Source organism: Thermobia domestica, chromosome 2, assembly GCF_964235325.1.
Source record: "Thermobia domestica chromosome 2, izTheDome1.hap1.1, whole genome shotgun sequence".
In the NCBI taxonomy this organism is placed as follows: Eukaryota; Metazoa; Arthropoda; class Insecta; order Zygentoma; family Lepismatidae; genus Thermobia; species Thermobia domestica.
Window position 1 is genome coordinate 249,149,302 of NC_137455.1, and position 20,628 is coordinate 249,169,929.

Here is a 20,628-nt window from a genome sequence, read left to right on the forward strand (position 1 = left end):
AATCACAAGAAGGACGCACAGAAACTCTGTTCAAGTCTCACCAGTATGACGCAAAAGCTAGAGCTTCGAGAACTCTGGTTTGTATAGAGACCAAAGGAAAAATGTGTTCACATGCAGAATAGTTGCGAGTAAGGGAAGATGCTCATTGATGACAGAGAAAGAAGAGACCAAAGGTGAGTCCCTGCTACCTGCTGTGAGTGCTGTTTGGAGGAAGAAAATACGCGAGAAAGCTCATTAGCTAACATCTGCGTTTTCAATGAAGTAGTCGAGTAAGATAGAGTGGTTGGTAGGAAGGTTAATGTGCCCTTGATCGGTGAGCCACTGTTAAGGAAGTGCTAGAAAGTGACGAGGTATATTCTAATTCATCATTTGGAAGAGTTATTTTTTATTGTGTGCATGAATATGAATCCCTAGGTAGTTGTGTCATTATTAGTGCGTGAGTTTGGGACGTTCAACAATAATCCCTGTGCAGAAGATCAGAAATGTAGTTATTAGTGAATATTGATACAGTGACCGAAGAATAGCAAACGTTAAAGATAGATGATAGCGTGTCAGGTGAGGACGATTGAGACAATGACCGTGATAAGAGTAATCACAGTTACACTCGGGAAGAAACTGGTGTAACGAATGCATCAATACATGCTCGAAGATATAGTAATTCCGACCAGAGTAGTAGTTCGTCCAACGCTCCATCCTCATCTAATAAGGAGCCTACAAAATACGAAGCCAACAGTTAGAAAATATGTATTACTACTAGATGGAGAGAGAAAAAAACTTTAGGTAAAAGAAGAAAAGTGTTATATGTGTTTTCACGATACAAGTTTCTGCCCTTTCGTAACTTTGAATGAAACCGAAACAATGTGTCTGTGAGAAAAATAAACAAACAACACGTATTACAACGTTTTAAAAGAACTCGGACCATGAATGAAATAGTTCGTGATCGGACAGTCAAAATGTGGGCGATGCATTTAAAAAAGGAGATGGATCCAATGGGCACTCTTCAGTTCAAAGCATCTTGGTCTTGGGGGGTGGGGAGAATTAAAAACGTAACAGTATTGTGTCACGCAAAATTACTCATTCTGTGACCAAACTAACCAAAGATGAGCAAGAATTACATGAAACTGCAGAAAAATTTGTTGCTAAAACAAAGTCTATGTTGTAAGAGAAAACCTCAATTTAAGCCAAGTTTTTAACAGATCAAAGTAGATTCGACAAAGAATTGCATTCAGACAGGCAAATAAAGGTTTCAAACGAGTGTATCGCCATTGTTTCTTATATCCGCTGAACTTACGGGTAAATTCCCTTCAAAGATGCCTGACATCCCTTCGATATCAAGGCACTGGTTAGAAAATCAGCAAATATGTGCAAGAATGATTTGTAAATTTTCTTCAGAATTCTTGCCAAATGTGTATGAATAGAATAATCCCATCTTGCTGTTGATTGATTCGTGGTCTTGTAACAAAGATGATAAACTGATGCATTCCACTGTTCCAGATAATATTAAGTTTCACAAGACACTGATATCCCCTCAATGCACTGGACGTATTCAACCTCTCGACTTTGGATTCTTTCGCACGTACAAACAACACGTGAGGTTTATCAAGGATGCTGCATTATACTGATGGGTTTTATGTACGTCATCGCGACAACTTCGTCCGCTTCTAAGCATTTACGTACTTCGAATTTAGTGCTCCCCGGTTCACCAATTTCATTAAAGATGCCTTCTACATGGCTGGATATCTTGAAGAGCACCCGAGAAAATTCCAGATTCCAATGTCCTTTTGTTTTTATTATGAAACATAATCGGATTGTCAGTAGCATCAGTGTAATAATCCCTGTTTTATCAGGTGTGGACACTGAACAGTTCCTGTATTTTCATCACACTCTTATAGATACTCTTCACATCACCTTTTCTTCATAGATGGGTATGTATCTTTATCAGTATGTTTGCTTATTTGATGATATATGTTATTTTCTTTGATAAGAACCTGTAATTCCCAGCCCTCCTTTCTGTCGGGTGTTTTAGCGTGACGACAATTATCCTGCAATATTACCAGCTCTTTGCATGTGCAAATGCTCTTTGTAATCTTTTTCTAGATGCTCATCCTGTGCCAACATTGTTCCGACAGGTTATTCCGACATTTGTTCAAATATTCCCTCGCAACTTTCTTCCATGTTACTTCTCAACTCACAATAGAGTTACTACAGAATGGTTAAAACCAATGAATTCCTGGTAAAATTCCAGTGATATTTCATATGCTACATGACCCACTTTCTCTTTTACATTGTGAATCCGAATTCAAGATGACCACTCAATATGGCGACCATGATGTTCATTACATACAAATCTTATCATGCATCTACTATTAAACATTTAACCTGCATATCTGTGGCCATTCACGCGCGGAACGAGTGATTCTTTAGCTTTCTGTGTTGCTGGGCCCTAGGGTAGGCCATATTTCTTCCACCTCTCATGCTTCTCCATGTTGTCCTCAGCCGCTATAAAATTGCATATTTACATAGTTTCACACCCTCTTTCATATCTGATACATGTTGTTCGGCAACTCACGTGTCCCACTCGGAGCCTTCCCTGGTCATGGTCAGGGAACTGGCTCATTCGCTGCACTCGAAATGGTGTAGTATTTCACTTGCTACTATTCACGATCTCTATTACTCCATTCCAAGTACAAAGATCAGAGCTGTTCTGAAAGCGAAAGGTGGTCCAACGCCATATTAATCTGTTAACAATTTTTTTTAGGTGTTTCCATTAAATTAATAAGGATATGTATTCCTGAAATTCTATTTTACTTTATTTAGGAAAGAATAAAGTAAATAATGCAGTCAGCAGCAAAAGCAACATGTTTTTACATTAATAACTTAAGAGTTTAAATTTTGTTTTCCTTGGCTTATATAGAATGTAATTTTACAGTATTTAATTAATTTTACAGTATACAGTTCTTTATGCTCAAACTGTTTAATATATTTATGTCAGAAAAAGTTATTTGGGTTTCTAGGGACTGCAACTCGAAATAATAATAATAATAATAATAATAATAATAATAATAATAATAATAATAATAATAATAATAATAAATCATAATATGAAGAAGAAGAATGTGTGCTTTATGATAGGTGTTATTATGATTTGTTTGTAATTATTTTGTGCTCATTTCTACATTTTAATTTCCTTCCCGATAAATTCAGCATTAAGAAACTAGAAGAAATAGTTGTAGATAGGAGAATTATAGAAGATAAATATAGAATTTGTCATAAACATTTAGATTGTCATCTTATAGGTCAGTGTGATCCAACCATTTTAGTATAGATTGCGATTTATTTTGAAACCGAGGGTTAGCAGTACATTGAATGCTAGAACAGGTTTCCTTATAAATAAAACTAATATCAAGAGTAGTGAAGGTCAAAATTTTAATTAAGTTCAATCTGCTTATCTTTTATGCACGCCTAGAAATACGCATTATAATCTAGCGACGTAAGAAATCATTCACAAATTCAATGAACAATTAAAAATAAGCTTAAATTATTATTGCTGTGTTACGATCAATAGATACAAATTTAATTTTACTTAACCATGATATCGATACAATGAAATATAGAAATATTTTCTTTCTTTCCGTTCAAGGAATCTGGACTTCATTAATGTAATGACTTATGACTTCCATGCTTCATGGGAAGGTAAAACAGGACAAAACGCACCACTTTATGCAAGTTCTGTAGACACGGACTCTTATGCCAATGTTGTAAGTAAGATTTATGATATAAACCAAATATTTCAGTTATGTTAGAAGGACAAAATATAACTCTAAAACTATTAAAGACAATGGATCTTATGCAGAGTCGTTCTGATGCGTGATTAGCATCATACTAAAGAGTTCGACTAACATATGTTTCCTGCACTAGTCAGGCCTTTACTATGAAGCTAAATCGTCTCTGCATAAGGCCCAATAGGTCTTGTAAAGGAAATATTGAGGTCAATTTTCATCCATTATGAACCTGTCACAAGTTAAGAGTTTGGCATGTCTAATATTTTCAATAGTTTGCATAGTCAATAACAAACAAATTCCATACTAATGTACGGACTAAATAACACCCTCATTTCGACAAAAAACGATTAGAATATACTATTCTTGTTTGTAGTCTGAACGTACACTACAATTAAAAATATCTTTAATCATATTACAGAACATATCTCATTGATGATATTCTAACGTACGATCCAAGTACCGATACCACTAAACTTGCGACAAATTCGTGGTTCGCTCAGGGTGGAAATCAAAGCAGTCGAGATGGAAGAGGGGGGAGACAGGAGTGTAAGAATAGAAAAGAAAAGAAACCTCTTCGAACTAAAGTGTTTCGATGTAGAGCGTTAATATATATGAAAATCCATAATTATTAAAATATGAAAGATTAGGGACATCGCTAACCACTTAATAATAATATACGAGATATAAAATGTTAATTACGTACAAATTACTGTAATTAATTAGCTGTTCTGACGTAAGTGTCGTTTTGCATCCTCAGGAAGTTGTTAGTGGGAAAAATTTCTTTAAATAATATTAATTGAGGGAAATTCCCCCAGGCTTTTCTAGTCTGGATTCTATTGGACTTGACTTATGAGACTGGAAGGGTTTTGTAAGTGTATTGGAATTTTGCAGCAATTCAACAGCAGCTTGCTTTAGAAAATATTACATACTTTATTCATTAGACTATGTTATTCTTTTGCAATCATCAAAAGTACATGCTTTATGTACTCGGCACCATTCTTTTCGCGTTACTGCGTAGATGACGATGGTCAGAAGTTCCGAAATATATAGGCTGTTCATAGGGCCTATCATGAAGCTCTGGTGTTGGGATTATGTAAACAACTCGTTCGCGCTCCTGGTTAAGTTATGCACTCAAGTTGTGCAATACCAGCTCTATAGCTCTATAGTTCTGTGTGATAATCCTCTTCAATATTAGACGATTTCACTAAGTCTAATGTCTTACTACCAGTTCTATATCATCATCATGTTGCCGTCATCATGTTGAACAATGTTGCTCTCAATGTATTTAATGAAATGGCAGTCATGGATATCTTCGTTCAAGTAAGCGCGCCTCCAAATTTGCCCTCTGAAATTCGGAGAGGTCTCTCAATATATACTGATGATCTTTCTTTCAATATATACTGATGACACACGAATACATACCACTCTCCCTCGTTACTACTCATTACCTACCTAAACAGCACCAACACAAAACAGTCACACTCGTTCTGGTAACTGACAAAGATATGTACTGCATTAAATGAGTGTTTCCATTATTTTAGTTAACAGTCATTCTGTACTATTGTTTGAAGGAGTGAGGTGTTTAGCTCGTCAACGCCCAGGCCAAATTACTCTAGTGGAAACGTGAAAGTTGAACCTTTTGTCACGGAAGAAAGGTTTTTTTTTAAGGAATATTTTTTTTTAATTTGAAAGATAGTGGTAGGGAGGCTTTAAGAAAAGAAAGAAAAAGAAAGAACAGAGTACTGACGAATCCCTTAAGATAAAAAGATGAATTTAAGTATATAGACTCTTCATTAAAAATGAGCATGGGCTCCAGCATTTTCAAAAATTCCGGTGCTAAAAGGGCAATTTCAATAATACGAGTATTCAAATTTCCTATTTTACGAGCGTATATTCATAGAAGGCCGAATGTGAAGCTTTCCATAAATTGGAAGTGTTTAATTCAGTATATACACTTTTCATTAAAAACGTTTTCGATTTTTTTCTTTTAACGGGGCAATCTATAATATTCTACTTTCCGATTTTATATTTATGAACGGTTAAATATGAGAATTTGCTTAAATTGGAGGTAAGAAACTACAAATTCTTCATTAAAAATAAGCTTGACCTTCAGTATTTTCGAAAATTCCACTCCTAAAGGGAAAATTAGAGTAAATTCTAAAATCCTTATTTCCTATTATATTTCGTAAAATGTTGAATATGAGGATTCGCTTTACCTGGAAGTGTGAAACTCAGTACATGAACTATGGATTTAAAATAAGCGAATAGAAGTTATATAGCTGAACAGCCATTCATTTTACCACTTGAAATCGGTGCCTTACCACTTACACCACATGAAGTGTACCATAACTCTTGTATTTCACACTCACTATAAAAGATAGTGTTTTGTCTGTGTCGTGTCCAATATTCTCATTTGAATTATCTTCTGTTAATTTATATTTTAAATGTATCATATAGTGATCTTTTAGAAAATATATAATAATAATAATAATAATAATAATAATAATAATAATAATAATAATAATAATAATAATAATAATAATGGTTAAGATAGCCGACTGCGAATCTGAAGAACTATAGTTTGAACCCACTCAAAGTGTTCTTTAGTAATTTATTGAGTTTACGATTCTTTGTAAACCAAACTTTTAACTATTTTATTCTAAAGAGGGATACAATTATTCTAAAGATGGATACAAATAAAAGAATAGTTGCTTCTATAACATTACCCAGACGATTAGGTATACTAGCTACAAGATTCGAGCATATAGATGGATGTTGTTGGGAATTATTCCAGAGTTCTATTACATGTGCCTGAAGAATCTCTTTGTTACGGTCTTGTCGGCGTTCCTCCCATTGTTGAACCATTAACGACCAAAGATGTTCTATGGGGAGAAGGTCTCGGGATCGAGAAGCCCAATCTAAATTATCTCCGAACCATGAGTAAGTTTGCCTCGAGGTATGAACACCACTGCTGTTCTGCATAAGCACAAATTCCTCTTGTTCTGGAAACTTCGTGTAGAGACGAAAGCAATGTATTCTCCAGCACTTGGATATAAACTGCACTGGTCGTTTGTCCAGGAACAGGAACGATCTCGCCCGGACCTGCATCTGTCGTATAGCCCCGAAAATAAGCTGAAACTCATCCTGAATATTTGGTGCGAATGACATGTTGCGGAAGTAATCGTGTCCCGAGTAACCTGCATATTATCATTCTCCCTTGCTGATCAGAGATAAACACCTCATCAAACCAGATGACAAAATCCCAATAGGTTTGGAGAAGACCCACGTTCTTCTGAGCTCATTCTAAACGATTTTCCTTGTGGTAATCTGTAAGAACAGTTCTCATAGCTAGACGTAAGTGATGAAGTCTGGCTGCAATAAGCCGTCACCTTACTGTATCATGTGAACATGCTAATTCAACTGCTTTGTCTCTCAACACACATCGATGGCGCGAAGGATGATCCCCTACTTCTTCAACCAGAACATGATCTTGGGTCATTGATGGTGCCCGCGGTCTTCCACTTCTGAGTTCTGACTTACAAGGTACATTCGCGAAGTGTCCTCTCGGGATTCCTGTAAAATTGATTTAAATCCAAAGTTCTCAGCGGCCCAATGTGTATTGTACTAATTTTAGCGACCCATACGGGTAATTTGCATATTTATGGGCCTTCATATATCCGGAATTCATACACTACTATAACGCTCGGACACAAATTGCTTTTAGTTTCATTAGATGTAAATGGACATGAATGTGGGTATATGCAAAACAAATTGCATCAAGTACGGCTTCTCTGACACATGTTACTCACCCCGGCCGCCATCTTGGATCCGCCATATTGGATTTAATTTTTGGTTTTTCAAATGGGAATAGGTGCAAATGATATATCAAATTCATGTAGAATTTTATCGGAAATCCACTGGTGTAGTTAATTTTACCGTAGCTGGTACCGTTTGGAATATATTGCATATTAAATCCCTCCAGGCACTTCACGAATAGACATTTTAGAGTAATATCAGTTACGGTATCGATGCTGACAAATCAAAACAATTTCTAACTGCAAGAACACTGTAGGCAGTGGCGTACTTAAGAGGGGGCTACCGGGCTTAAGCCGCCCCCCAAAATTTTATTTACTATCTTAAAGTAAATGAAATATCTTGCAGAATTTTCACATTTCCAGAAAGTTGCAAAGCCCCCGAAACAAAATCGAAAATACGCCACTGACTGCCGGTATAAACAAACTCTTTACAACATTGGTGTTATAATCTTATTACATTTCTGTGAGTGATTGTTATTACTTTCATGTTGTACCATAACAAGGAACTATTCTATTACGGTCAAAATGCCTCATGTAAACGAAGATACGACCAGATTTGGGTGAAGACCTACCATTTCTGTATTTATGTCTGTGTGTATGTATGTATTTACGTTCAGGGAATATTTCGTCAACAATAAATCGTTTAAAAGATTACATTTACACATGGGGAACTGTACAATTATCTATTTTTTAAACATTCGTGAAGTGCCTGACATTTAACATGCAATACCTTGCAAACGGTACAAGCTACGTTAAAGTTAACTACACTAATGAATTTCCGAGAAAATTTTATATGAATTTGATAGTAAGACTATTCATGGCTTTGGATTAATTGTTTTAACAAATAGACACTGACCAAAGCTTAAAACTTTATTTTAAATTATAATTTGTAACTGTTTCGGATATCTAGCATATCCTACTTCAGACACGATCGAAATTAATGAAAATACAGACATATATATATAAATGTTGTTATAACAGAGTTTTTTAATTTCGATCGTGTCTGAAGAAGGATATGCTAGATATCCGAAACAGTTACAAATTATAATTTAAAATAAAGTTTTAAGCTTTGGTCAGTGTCTATTTGTTAAAATGAATTTGATGTATCACATGCACCTATTCCCATTTGAAAAAACGAAAGTTGAATCCAAGATGACGGCCGGGATGGATAACACGTGTCAAAGAAGAAGTACTTGATCCTATTTGTTTTGCATATACCCACATTCATGTCCAATTATATCTAAAAAACTAAAAGCAATATACTGACCGAGCTTTATAGTAGTGGTTGACTAAATTCCGGACATATGAAGGCCCATAAATATGCAAATTACCCATATGGGCCGCTAAAATTAGTACAATACACATTGGGCCGCGGAGAACTTTGCATTTGAATCAATTTTACACGAATCCCGAGAGGACACATCGCGAATGTACCTTGTTAGTCCATTCTCTGTTTCCCTGCTCCCTATGACAATCCAGGCATTTCCTCAAGTATTAGAACCGCATCCAAAATCTTCACCAATGATAGACAATTTCTCACATTAGCAGCATGACTAGTAACCTCGCCTTTTTAAGAGACAGTAAAAAACTAAGTGCATTTCTGCATTTCTGCTGACACTAAGTAAATCAGAGACGAAATACTCCACAGAGTGAATGAATGTAAACACGTGTTTTAAGGATCAGAGTAATATTATGTGTTGATTTATTTATTTACTCAAATTGATTCATATTGGGTGCTATTAATTTGATATTTGTAAAGAAGCAAGTTACTACCGCATATACAAATATAATCGAAACTGTAATCTATTTCTATTTTTCCACAAATATTATAGAAAATGTGGATATTTTATTACTGGATTTTATTTTTCCAGTGTAGACATTACTTCACTTCCGTAACACAGACAGACATTTAAAATCCATTTGTCCTCGACACAGATGTGAACACTTTTTTATTTATTTTTTTAAAATTATAACTACTTTAATACATTAATTTTGATACATTAATTGACATTTATAATTAAATATTATAACAATTATTTAAAGAGAAACAAATACAAGAACTATACAACATAACAGCTGAAAACACAAAAGCTAGAAACCTGACAAAGACAATGGCTAATTTTTGCAGGTTACAAATTTTTCAAAACTACGCTGCCCTCTTCGTCTCGCTCTCGCTCAGATCTGGCAAACATCTTTGCTTGAATTCCGCTGCACTCCCTGATGAGAATTGGAAAATTAGGATTGTTGTTCTCCAAGTCAACATAGTGATTCTCAAAGAATTTCTCCCTGTGTACATCTTATTTCCCTAGAAGTTATCTAGGAAATCGTGGGCTTCCCTCAATTTCTGCATGTTCGCGTCCAGATTTTTCTCTTTTCCAAAAAAGTTAAGATTGTTGATGTTCATAAAACTTTGGTAAAACTTTCCAGTTTTAAAGAACATCCATTGGGGCACCTTTCCTTTGTTCTTTGGTTTCTTTTGGTAGAAAGAATCGTCAGTCTTTCCCTACTAATTCACGATGTATTGATATATTGCGTGGTATGCCCTTCGTCGACTATAGAAGGGATCAGTGTTTTGTGTGTTTATTTTTAGGGGTTCAGGCTTGACGCGTGTTCTCCTTATGCCAGGTTATAGTGTTCTATCTGAGGTAAAAGATTCCTTGCCTTTTTGTATGGCTATGCTTATACGTTGTAGTAAAAATTGATAGCTTCTCGGGTCTCCTGTTTTTGCTGTCAGACTTGCTCCTAGTTCCTTCAAAAAATCAATTGTTTCTTTGCTGAAGACACCTGTTGTTTCAGTAGCAAAGGCTATAAAATGATGGTCTTCTTTGAGTTTAGAGTATTTTGAGTGTTTGCGTGAACTAGCCGCTTCCGCTGCACTCCCTGCTTTTATACTTGTGGATTGTAGATAAGATGGAGCAAACGTATCCACACATGTGACATCCCAGACTAATCCTAGACCCTTTTTCCACGGAATTAATGTTATTCCGTCTGGCCGTTTATCATCGTTCCTGAACATTCCTGGAGGTTCTAATATACTCGGAAAGTCGATGCTTGCAAGAGTTCTTTTGATTATGTTGTTTAATTTGCTATGACGTGCAAATCTTCTTCCACTTTTGTTGCAGCTCAAAGCATGAAAACCTTTCTTGTCCATCTTGTTGTTGCACATGCAAATAAATTCATGGCAAATATCCAGGCCTAAGCGCAATCCTATGCAGATTTTGAAAATGTTGTCATTCAAGAATGTCCCTATGTTTATAGATGGTGTTGACTGTAGCCATGCTCCTGATTCCTTCTCTCTTAAAGCTTTGATGCGTGCACTTTCAATGTTGTTTTCAGCGACTATTTCGCGTTCGATTACCTCATTTAGAATAATTTGATCCCATTGTTTCTGTGACTCTTTTAAAACCGGGGTTTTTCCATCGTAAATGCCTTTCCAAATTTCCAAAGCCTCTGCCAAATGGCTTATTCCCACTTCGTCAACTGGATACTTTATAATTTTGGAAACGAGTGGCTACGCTCCATGGCACGAGGAAATGAAGGCAGGAAGTCATAGGTCTGAAGCCTTTCTTATGCCTAAACCACCGACTCTGATGGGAAGGTTTGCTTGAGTCCATTGCGTTTCGTTGATATTGTAGTTTATTGTTGATTGTAACGCTTTCTTCAGTATGTGATCCATTTGTAGAAGTGTGGAGGGATTGACCCATGTTGGAACTGTTCGGAGAAAGTAGGTTTGTTTAGGAATGCCAAAGCAATTTTTGAGCAAAAAGAAAGCAATGTGGGCTGGTAAACTTTCTAATCGGAATGATATTCTTTTGAGATCATTCAGGTGTTTCTCGAAATTGTATTCGATTCCTTCGTGTAGTGGTGAACCCAGCAATGAGATCTCATTATTTTTCACTATTCGTATTCCGGGTAATATGTTTGAAAATTCAGATACAATTTTAGGGTCGCTTTTTTCCGAATTGAAGAAAAGTTCACATTTTTGTGGGTTTATTTGTAGACCTATTTTCTCTGAATTTGTAATTAACTTCTTCATATCTTCCAACACGGTTTGTGGTGATCCTCCAAGAGTTCCGTCATCAAGGTAGAAAACATTTAGCTCTGAAGATAGAGAAAGGGCAATTGGATGTATTGCTAGACTAAATAGCATCGGGCCTGCTGGATCGCCTTGCTAAAATCCTACACGTGAGGATATTTTCCTTTCTTTGTAAAATAACGTTGATGGATTTGCATAGCTTTGCCAAAAATATGAATAATATTGAGGTATGATTTGTTTAACTTCCTTTAAAATGATGTCTCGTTCAACTGAGTTAAAGGCATTTTTGTAATCGATTTTTTAGAATTACCTTGTTTGAATTTTTATTAGCATGTATAAATGTTCGAGTGGCGTGAATGATAGCTTCACTGCCTTTTGGAGTTGCAAATCCCAGTTGATAAGGCTGTAGATACTGAGAACATTGATTGTAGACTGAGGACACTACTAACTTTGATGCCAAACGTCTGAAAACACTGCCGATGGCAATAGGTCTGATTCCCCCGCCCTTCTTCATTAGGGCGCAGAGGTTAGCTCAAAACAGGTATGGACACACCTCTTGATTTACTCTTCCATTAAGGATGAGATTAATCAATTTCGTGATCTGACTCAAAAGAAAAGATCCTGCTTCACCGGCAAATCTCGAGATTAAGTCTTTAAGATGTTGAGGGGAAATCCTATCTATCCCAGACGCTGAGCCGGACGCAAAATTATTTATGGCTTTCTGAACCATTTCTTCATTTACGTATACAGATGAATCTTGATTAGATGGGGGTCCGGCATTTCAAGTGCTCTAGATGGATCCGGGTGCTTGTTCACCAGGCAGTGAAATGTTTCTTCATTGGAAGGTGCCAACGTATCATCAGAAGTTAATAATCTTAAGGCGCCTCTTGTATCAGTCTGATATTTTAGATATTATCCTTTCAGCCAAATCAAACTTAGGTTTCGGCCTTTTGGTTGTAACAGAAGGTGTTTCGGGCGCATGTGAATCATTGAGGTTATTTTTGATAATGTTTGTGTTTGAAGTTGCAGCACGCTTTTTTGGAATTTTAAGGTGGTAGAAAGCGAAAATGAAAAGTTTCTTCCAAGTGCTGAGATCGTTTTGGTCTACACAATCAACGATGGTTGAGGCAAGTTTGTTTGCTACAGCGCTTCTAGCTCCTCTAGGTATTCTCTTTATTATCCATGTATTAGATTTTAATAGTGTTAATTCTTCAGAGAAATCGTTCGAATTATTATTTAGCTCCTCTGTAGAATGCTTCCCCGATTTGTGTATACTTAAACCCTTTCTTGTAGGAAATGTTTTGTTACAGTGAGAGCAATCAAAATATTCGTAATCATTGGGATCCAGGCCTTTCTGAGATTGTAGAAGGATTTTCGTTGAAATATTTTTCTCCATTTGTTTGTTGAAGAAATATGAATTATGTTTGTTTTTAGTACGAGAGTGTTGACTCAATGAAATTTCCTTTAGTAGGAACTACTTAGTAAGTCACCGCTGAACGTTGTAGGGCGAGATAACAAAGCGATATTGCCTCAGGCGTTGTTTGAAATGCATGTCTTGCCTCTGTTTTACCTGTGAAGATACTTTGCTTTCAAAACGAAATTTTGATACGCATTATGTCAGTGAAATATTGTTCTGTCTGTAAAAGCATAAAGAGGAGAGGAAAGAAAAATATGAGCTATTCGCGTTACAACGGTACGTTGTATATTTGTGGGCCATGTTGTATATTTGTGGGTCATAAGGTATTTGAAATATGTACTATGCTGGCTGATTCGACTATTAGAAGAAGAGAAAGAAAAAGAAATAGTGTGTAGTTATCAAGGATCTTATAAAATAGAGGATCTGCCCTTACAACAAAAACTTGAGGCCATACGTCACAGTTTCGCCACCTCTACTCTGCCCACTCCGTCCAATAAGATCGCAATGTTCTGAGCCAACAATCATGGCGGAGACGAAAGTAGCCAATCAGACTTGCCGATGCTCGGTTGTTTTTTGGCTTCATTAATTTAATAGGATGAAGATACATATAGGCAGATCCTCTATTTTATAAGATCCTTGGTAGTTATAATGTTAATATATAAAGATATTTAAAAATGTTTTAAATAATGAGATTTTGGTAACGTCGTTGTCAAGACAACCAGAAAAAAAAAGCTATTCAGTTTGTATGAAAGTACACATCTTGAAGGATAAGTGTGTAACATAATATACACTTCTGAACTTTGATTATTAAATGAATTGTGAAAATAGATGTAGAGGCTCAATAATTGCTAAAAGAACCAGGTATTCGTTATATAAAATTTGGTGCCGGAACCCGGGAGTGAGAAAGTAAAAGTGCATCGTTCGAAGAATAGTAAAACGAGCACCATTGAGCCTCACGTTAATTTTACAATTTTAAGAAGTGGAAAAGCAATACCCAGAAATATAATGAGTACGACGAATAGTGAAGCGACCGATATCCCATCTATCCAGACCGAAAGGAATCCAGAGAACTTGATGGATATTTTAACACAGATATCACAACAAATTAAGGACCAAGCTCAGGAACAAGCTCGACATAGTGATCAACAGTTTAAGAAATTAGAAAAAAAAATGAATCTACAAGCTCAACAGTTTGACGAGAAGCTAGAGTAGTTGCTGAAACGTAACGAAGATAAATGGGACCAAATACAAGAACAATTAAATCAGGTGAACCAACGAATTGCTACCAAATTTGGACATTATGATGAAGAAATGGGCAAGATAGTACAAAGATTCAACGAAGTTCAGGACTCTGTAGACATTATAGAAACAACGGAGAAAGCAAATTTTGAATGTACATTAGTGAAATGCACAGAGTTTTCACAAAAGCATACTGCCGTATTGGGAGGATCAGACTATCCTAACTTCTTTCCTCATTCGAATGTTTTTGACTGCTTTACTAATACTGTGTGTAGTGACGATTCTGGTGTGTATCAGTATGCGAAAAGTTATGATCATCCTCATCTTGAGAATGCTATTGACTGTCTGTGTTCCCCTATATTCAACATGATATTAATCCTATGGTTCATGTAACATGAGGTAAGTTGATTCCAATATTCGTGAAATGCAGAAAGAAAACGTGTGTTCCTATTAGTGCTTGTGTTGATTGGTCGATTGAATTGAATCTGTTGAATTATTCATTCAACGAAAAGACCAAAATGACGTTGGTAAACAATCCGATGATGTTTTCACAGAACGTGATGCAGTGCATTAACTTCAACGAAAAGACCAAAATGATGTTAGTAAACAATCCGATGATGTTCTCACAGAATCTGATGCAATGCATTGACTTTAATAATCTAAGCATGATATTGCAAAGTTTTGAAAATCCATCAATAGTTCAATATAGTACTAGCTCGAATCAAACTAACTTTAATCGAAACCAAGTTCGGAGTGTCCATGTGATATTAAAGTGTGATCTCAATGTAAAAGGTTATGTTAAATCCATATGTACCGGTAATGTAACCGAGTCTAATTACAGAAGAAACAGAAACCATGGCAGGACAGACTACCGTGGATGTCATGTAAAGGACAAATACAGATCCATTAGGAGACGCGATATTTCACCTCCAGTGAAACCACAACTGAACCTAATTGGACCGGTAACATAACGCAATCTAATTACAGCAGAAATAATACGATTTTTAAGAAACGCTGTTTAGATGGCAGGAATTACGGTAATACGAGTAAGAAATTAAGAACTGTAGAAGTAAAGAACGCGGAAAACCGTATTCTGATTTATGATTTTCAATGCAATTTGAAGGAATTTGTTGGTCATGTAACTTAGATTGGAATTCCGATGTTCGAAAAGACCGTATTCAATTGATTTTGCTTTGAATAACGTCATGACTTTGTTTGTTATTCGTACCTTATTCGAATGCTGTAAAGTTAATGTAATGATACATAACAGATAGCATTTTGTTCCAAAAAGGAAAAACAAAGTATTTTATGGATATGTAATTTGAATATGTAATTTGGTTTAATGTATTTTATTTTATGTTATTTAATCTTCGAGTTCATGTCTATAATCGCAGTTACTCAACTTATGTCAACAAATGTCTTAATGTTGTGATTGTTATCGATATTTTAATCTTAATCTATATTTTGTTTAACTACATGTTATTCAAAGAACAACTATATGAATATCACATTCATCTTTTTCAAAACCTTCTTCATGATGAATAAGTAAATAATTATTAACTTGTTACAAGCATGGACTCGAAAAAGGACTTAAAATCAAATAATTTGCAAATCAAATTTCGAATGTGCCTTATCGTCGTTGAAACGTATAAATAAATGAAGATGATGATAAAGTTTAAAATAAATATGATAATAAATATGATAATAATATTGTTATAAAATTAAATATGATATATATGTATAATTATATGAATTGTAATTTTCAAGTATACGAGATGCATTCGAAAACTCGAATGATTAACATGTAACAGTAAACGGTCCATAATTATTTTTTCTTTTTATTGATTAAATAAATAAAAAGGAAAAGTCCGTAGAGCGCCATAATATACAACGGTACGTTGTATATTTGTGGGCCATGTTGTATATTTGTGGGTCATACGGTATTTGAAATATGTACTATGCTGGCTGATTCTACTATTAGAACAAGAGAAAGAAAAAGAAATAGTGTGTAGTTATAATGTTAATATATAAAGATATTAAAAAATGTTTTAAATAATGAGATTTTGGTAACGTCGTTCTGGTTGTTTTCAGGACAACCAGAAAAAAAAGCTATTCAGTTTGTATAAAAGTAGACATCTTGAAGGATAAGTGCGTAACATAATGTACACTTCTGAACTTTGATTATTAAATGAATTGTGAAAATAGATGTTGTAGAGGCTCAATAATTGCTAAAAGAACCAGTTATTCTTTATAGCGTCACGCTATTATCTTTTTATGCATATTAGAAAAATCAATCATGTTCAGTGTTCAATCAAAATATAGTTATAAACGTGTTATAACCGAGTGGAAAGACAGTATGTATTGTGGAACTTTATTACATCTGGAAAATTTCGTATCAAGTTCAAAACAGATATAATTTTTAATGTAACATTTTATGATTATGAAATTTTGGCTAAGGAAGATAATGACAAATTGATCGTGAACTTAAAAATAAATATTGCAACGATAAAGTGGGAAAAATTGAAGTACATTCTGTCTTATTGCTCGTGCGAAAGACCTGGGTCCAAATTCCAGTGCGAGTTTATTTGGTTTGGGATCCCACTTTAAGCTGTGAGTCTACATCTCGCATAATCTCGCTGAAGAGCGGGACACTAAACTCAAATCAACTACAACTAAAAAGGGATTTTCTAGAACGAGCTCTACACACCATTTTATTCATAGCGAAATTTTATTCGTATCAAACAGAACCAACCTCTATGTAAATTCTGTAAAACCTTCAAAAATATTCACTTTACCTTTAAAGAAGTTTGATGTGCAGAATTCCATCAAAAACAGATTATAACAGTGGCGTAGGGAAGGGGTGGGCCCAGGGGGCCGAGTCCCCCCAAAGGGTTCCGACAATTTACTTTGGTGCTTTGATGTTTGTAATTTTTTCTCCGAAGAAACAGCAATTGCCTTCCACGTACTCTATTTCACAACAAAACATGTCACTAAACAGTTTCTGGACAAGCTGAATGAAAGAAAGGAGGGTTCAAAATAAAGATTTTCCTTTGATATTTTGTTTCCATTCAAATGAAAAATATTTGAGAAAAGAATGTTAAGAGGAGAGGATAGAAAACAATAGTAAACACTGTAGCATGTGACTTTCTTACAGCAATCTCTGATGTTTGATCAATTGGAGCAATTCAGAAGATTTGCTAAAGTTAGACGAGTTCAGTGTGTCGAAATAAGAACTTCCTTTGCAATTGCAAAATTTCGCAAAACGTTTTACAAAAGTGGTTAAAGCGGAAAAAAAGCAATTATGTTAATTTCGGCGAGGAAAATGTGCGAAGAAACCAAAAGCAACGGAGAAAAATCTAAACAAGATATTAATTCAGAGGAAGACTCGCAAAACGTTTTAGAAAAACGGCTAGAACGAAAAAATGATAGTGGTGTGCAAAAACAGCAATTGAGAAGCAACGAAGAAAAGTCTAGAGAAGTCAGCACTTCAGAAAAATAGATTATTATTATTATTATTATTATTATTATTATTAAAAAGTAAACATTCTGATGCAACAAACGCATATATATATATATATATATATATATATATATATATATATATATATAGTGAAACTTCTATAAAGCGGAAAGGGACGGGTCCATTTTTTCCACATTTCTTTCAAGGTAAGTTGTTTTGTTCTTTGTGACAAGACTTTTTTTTGTAACACTTCCCTGGCAGAATAGAATGGTTCTAGAAGGTCTGAATAATTTGAGTCAGCCGCAATTTCAATGAGGTCTTCAACATAATGAAGAGCTTCTCTTAAAGAACCAATTTTTGGTTCTCTGATTTCTCCAACTTCGGTGACATCGTCGTCTTTTTCTTCTTCAGCTTCAGGTCCATGCAAGAGATCCGCAGCCGACTCAATCGTAGAATAAGTTGCTACATCTTGATCACTTGAAATGTAAGCTGTTCCGTCATCCGGTTGTCCATTTTGAGACAAGAGTTTAACGGCTTCAGCAGTCTCCGTTATTTCTGGTATGTCAGAACTTTCAGAAGAAGAATTTTCAGTAAACCCAGCTTTCATAAAACATTTAGCTATGGTTTCCTTTCTAATTCTTTCAGCAGAAACAGCAATCCAATTTACAGCATCAAGTACAAACACCGATTTCACTAACTGGCTTGCAGAATTGCTTGATGACATGTTACTTACTAGAGATTCCAGCACCAATCGCCTATAGTGACTTTTAAAGGTGAAAATTACACCTTGGTCCATACGTTGTGACACATCATAAAACATTTAGCTCTGGTTTCCTTTCTAATTTTTTAAAGCAGAAACAGCAATCCAATTTACAGCATCAAGTACAAACCCCGATTTCACTAACTGGCTTGCAGAATTGCTCGATGACATGTTACTTACTAGAGATTCCAGCACCAATCGCCTATAGTGACTTTTAAAGGTGAAAATTACACCTTGGTCCATACGTTGTGACACGCTTGTAGTATTCGCAGGAAACCAAGCTATAGTAACGTTGGACAATTTTATATGGGGATGGCATGGGGCATTGTCCAAGAATAGCAGAACATGACGATTTTCTTTCTTCATCTTCGCATTGAAAGAATTTAACCATTCTTCCATAATGGTACTTGTCATCCAAGCACTGTTGTTGTTTCGCCACACAACTGGCAGACATTCAACATTTAAATTTTTAAAGCAACGAGGTGTTGCAGATTTCCCAATCACAAGAGGCTTTTCCATTTCTCCTGTCATGTTCGCGCATAAAAACACAGTGAGTCTTTCTTTCGACATTTTCTCCCCTGTACATTTCTCCCCACAAAATGCCAATGACTTGCTCGGAAGTGCCCGAAAGAATAGACCAGTTTTATCAGCATTAAAAATGTTTTTTGGTTCATAGTTTTGTGTCAGTTTACGCACCTTGGGGATCCACTCTTCAATTGCTTTCGGATCGATATCTTTTGACTCACCACAAACTTCCCTCCATACAACATTATGCCTAGACTTAAAACTGTCCAACCACCCCGACGATGCTTTAAAATCAACTTTCCCCAAAGATTTGGCAATCGAAAGAGCTTGAGATTGTAAGATAGGATCAGAAATTGGCAAGTTTTTGGAGAGCCGCCAGCACAAAGACTTGTGGACTCCGGCATTATTTTAAGACCAGGTGAAGTTCACAGGTGGAGGATTGAAAGCAAATGAAGATAGAAAAATGGTACATGAACAATAACCTGTCAATCATCTGCTTCAGTGCTTCCGAACAGCAAAAGATCGTCATAGGAAAAACGAGGTCAAATCTCTAGCGGTATTTTGTGATGCATTATTTAAAGGCAAGAACTAATGGAAGAGGGTTCACTTGTTCTATTAAGTGGCATTCCATATTGATCTCTTCACCTCCAAATAAGACATGCACAAGAGAGATGAAAGGTAACCTGTTGCAGTCTTCCACTGCGAAAAAGAGATTCGGTTTTATGCAAGCTTCAAAGGTTCCCTGGGACTATTTTTGCTTTCCGTTTCTGCGTTACGGAAGATTCCGTTTTACAGAAACTATTTGTAAAGGAATTCCCATAAGAGCTGCTGGGGCTTTAAAAAGTGGCCGCTATAGACAGATTTCCGTCTTATTCAAGTTCCGGTTTAAGCAAGTTTCACTGTGTATATATATATATAACACTAAGGCCCCTTAAACAACAATCCTGGCTACACTAGTGGATTCTAACAAGCAAAGTAGGTCTTTTTGGGCATTATTTAATTTCATTACTTGCTTCATTTGCTAATAAAATAATGTAAGAGTGTAGGCACAGTTGTTATTTTTAAAATAAACGTTGCTTTGTTCAGTGATTTGTTTTCTAATCTGTGTAATTAGTTATGTTGATTTACAAACAAATTGGGAAACGGCGGGTGGTTCAATGAGCCACTCGCTGACTTTAACGCTACTTTAATCAGCTTGTAACGACAATATTATAGGAACGGAAGTGAAGGCTCGAAGTGAACAACATATTTCAGATTGTCGACAATCGAATTCAGGATATATATATATATATATATATATATATATATATATATATATATATATATATATATATATATATATTTCAAGGTGAAGTGTCACTTATCTATTCAACAAACTTGTGTTTCCGCATATAAAAAAGAATATTGGTAACTTCCAATACTTTGCACCTCATTGCAGTTTATTTTAGTATGAAGCTTTGCTCAATTTATCACAGAATATTTCACAATGTTTGTCACATTATCTTCGACGTTTTCAAGTATAAATGTACTTATTTTTTTCATTTATTTATGTAATGAAATTAATGGCATAATGACACTTTGAACTATGCTTCTA

At 35.4% G+C, this 20,628-nt stretch overlaps 1 protein-coding gene across 1 annotated transcript in view; it reads left to right on the forward strand.

Annotated features, from left to right (window-relative positions):
• Window positions 1–20,628, forward strand: part of LOC145679387 (putative chitinase 10) — a 378,497-nt gene that overhangs the window by 293,190 nt on the left and 64,679 nt on the right. Inside the window, exon 10 of the mRNA XM_081749970.1 lies at window positions 3,641–3,758. Coding sequence (XP_081606096.1) covers window positions 3,641–3,758 — 118 coding nt within the window. The remainder of the gene's footprint in view (window positions 1–3,640; window positions 3,759–20,628) is intronic.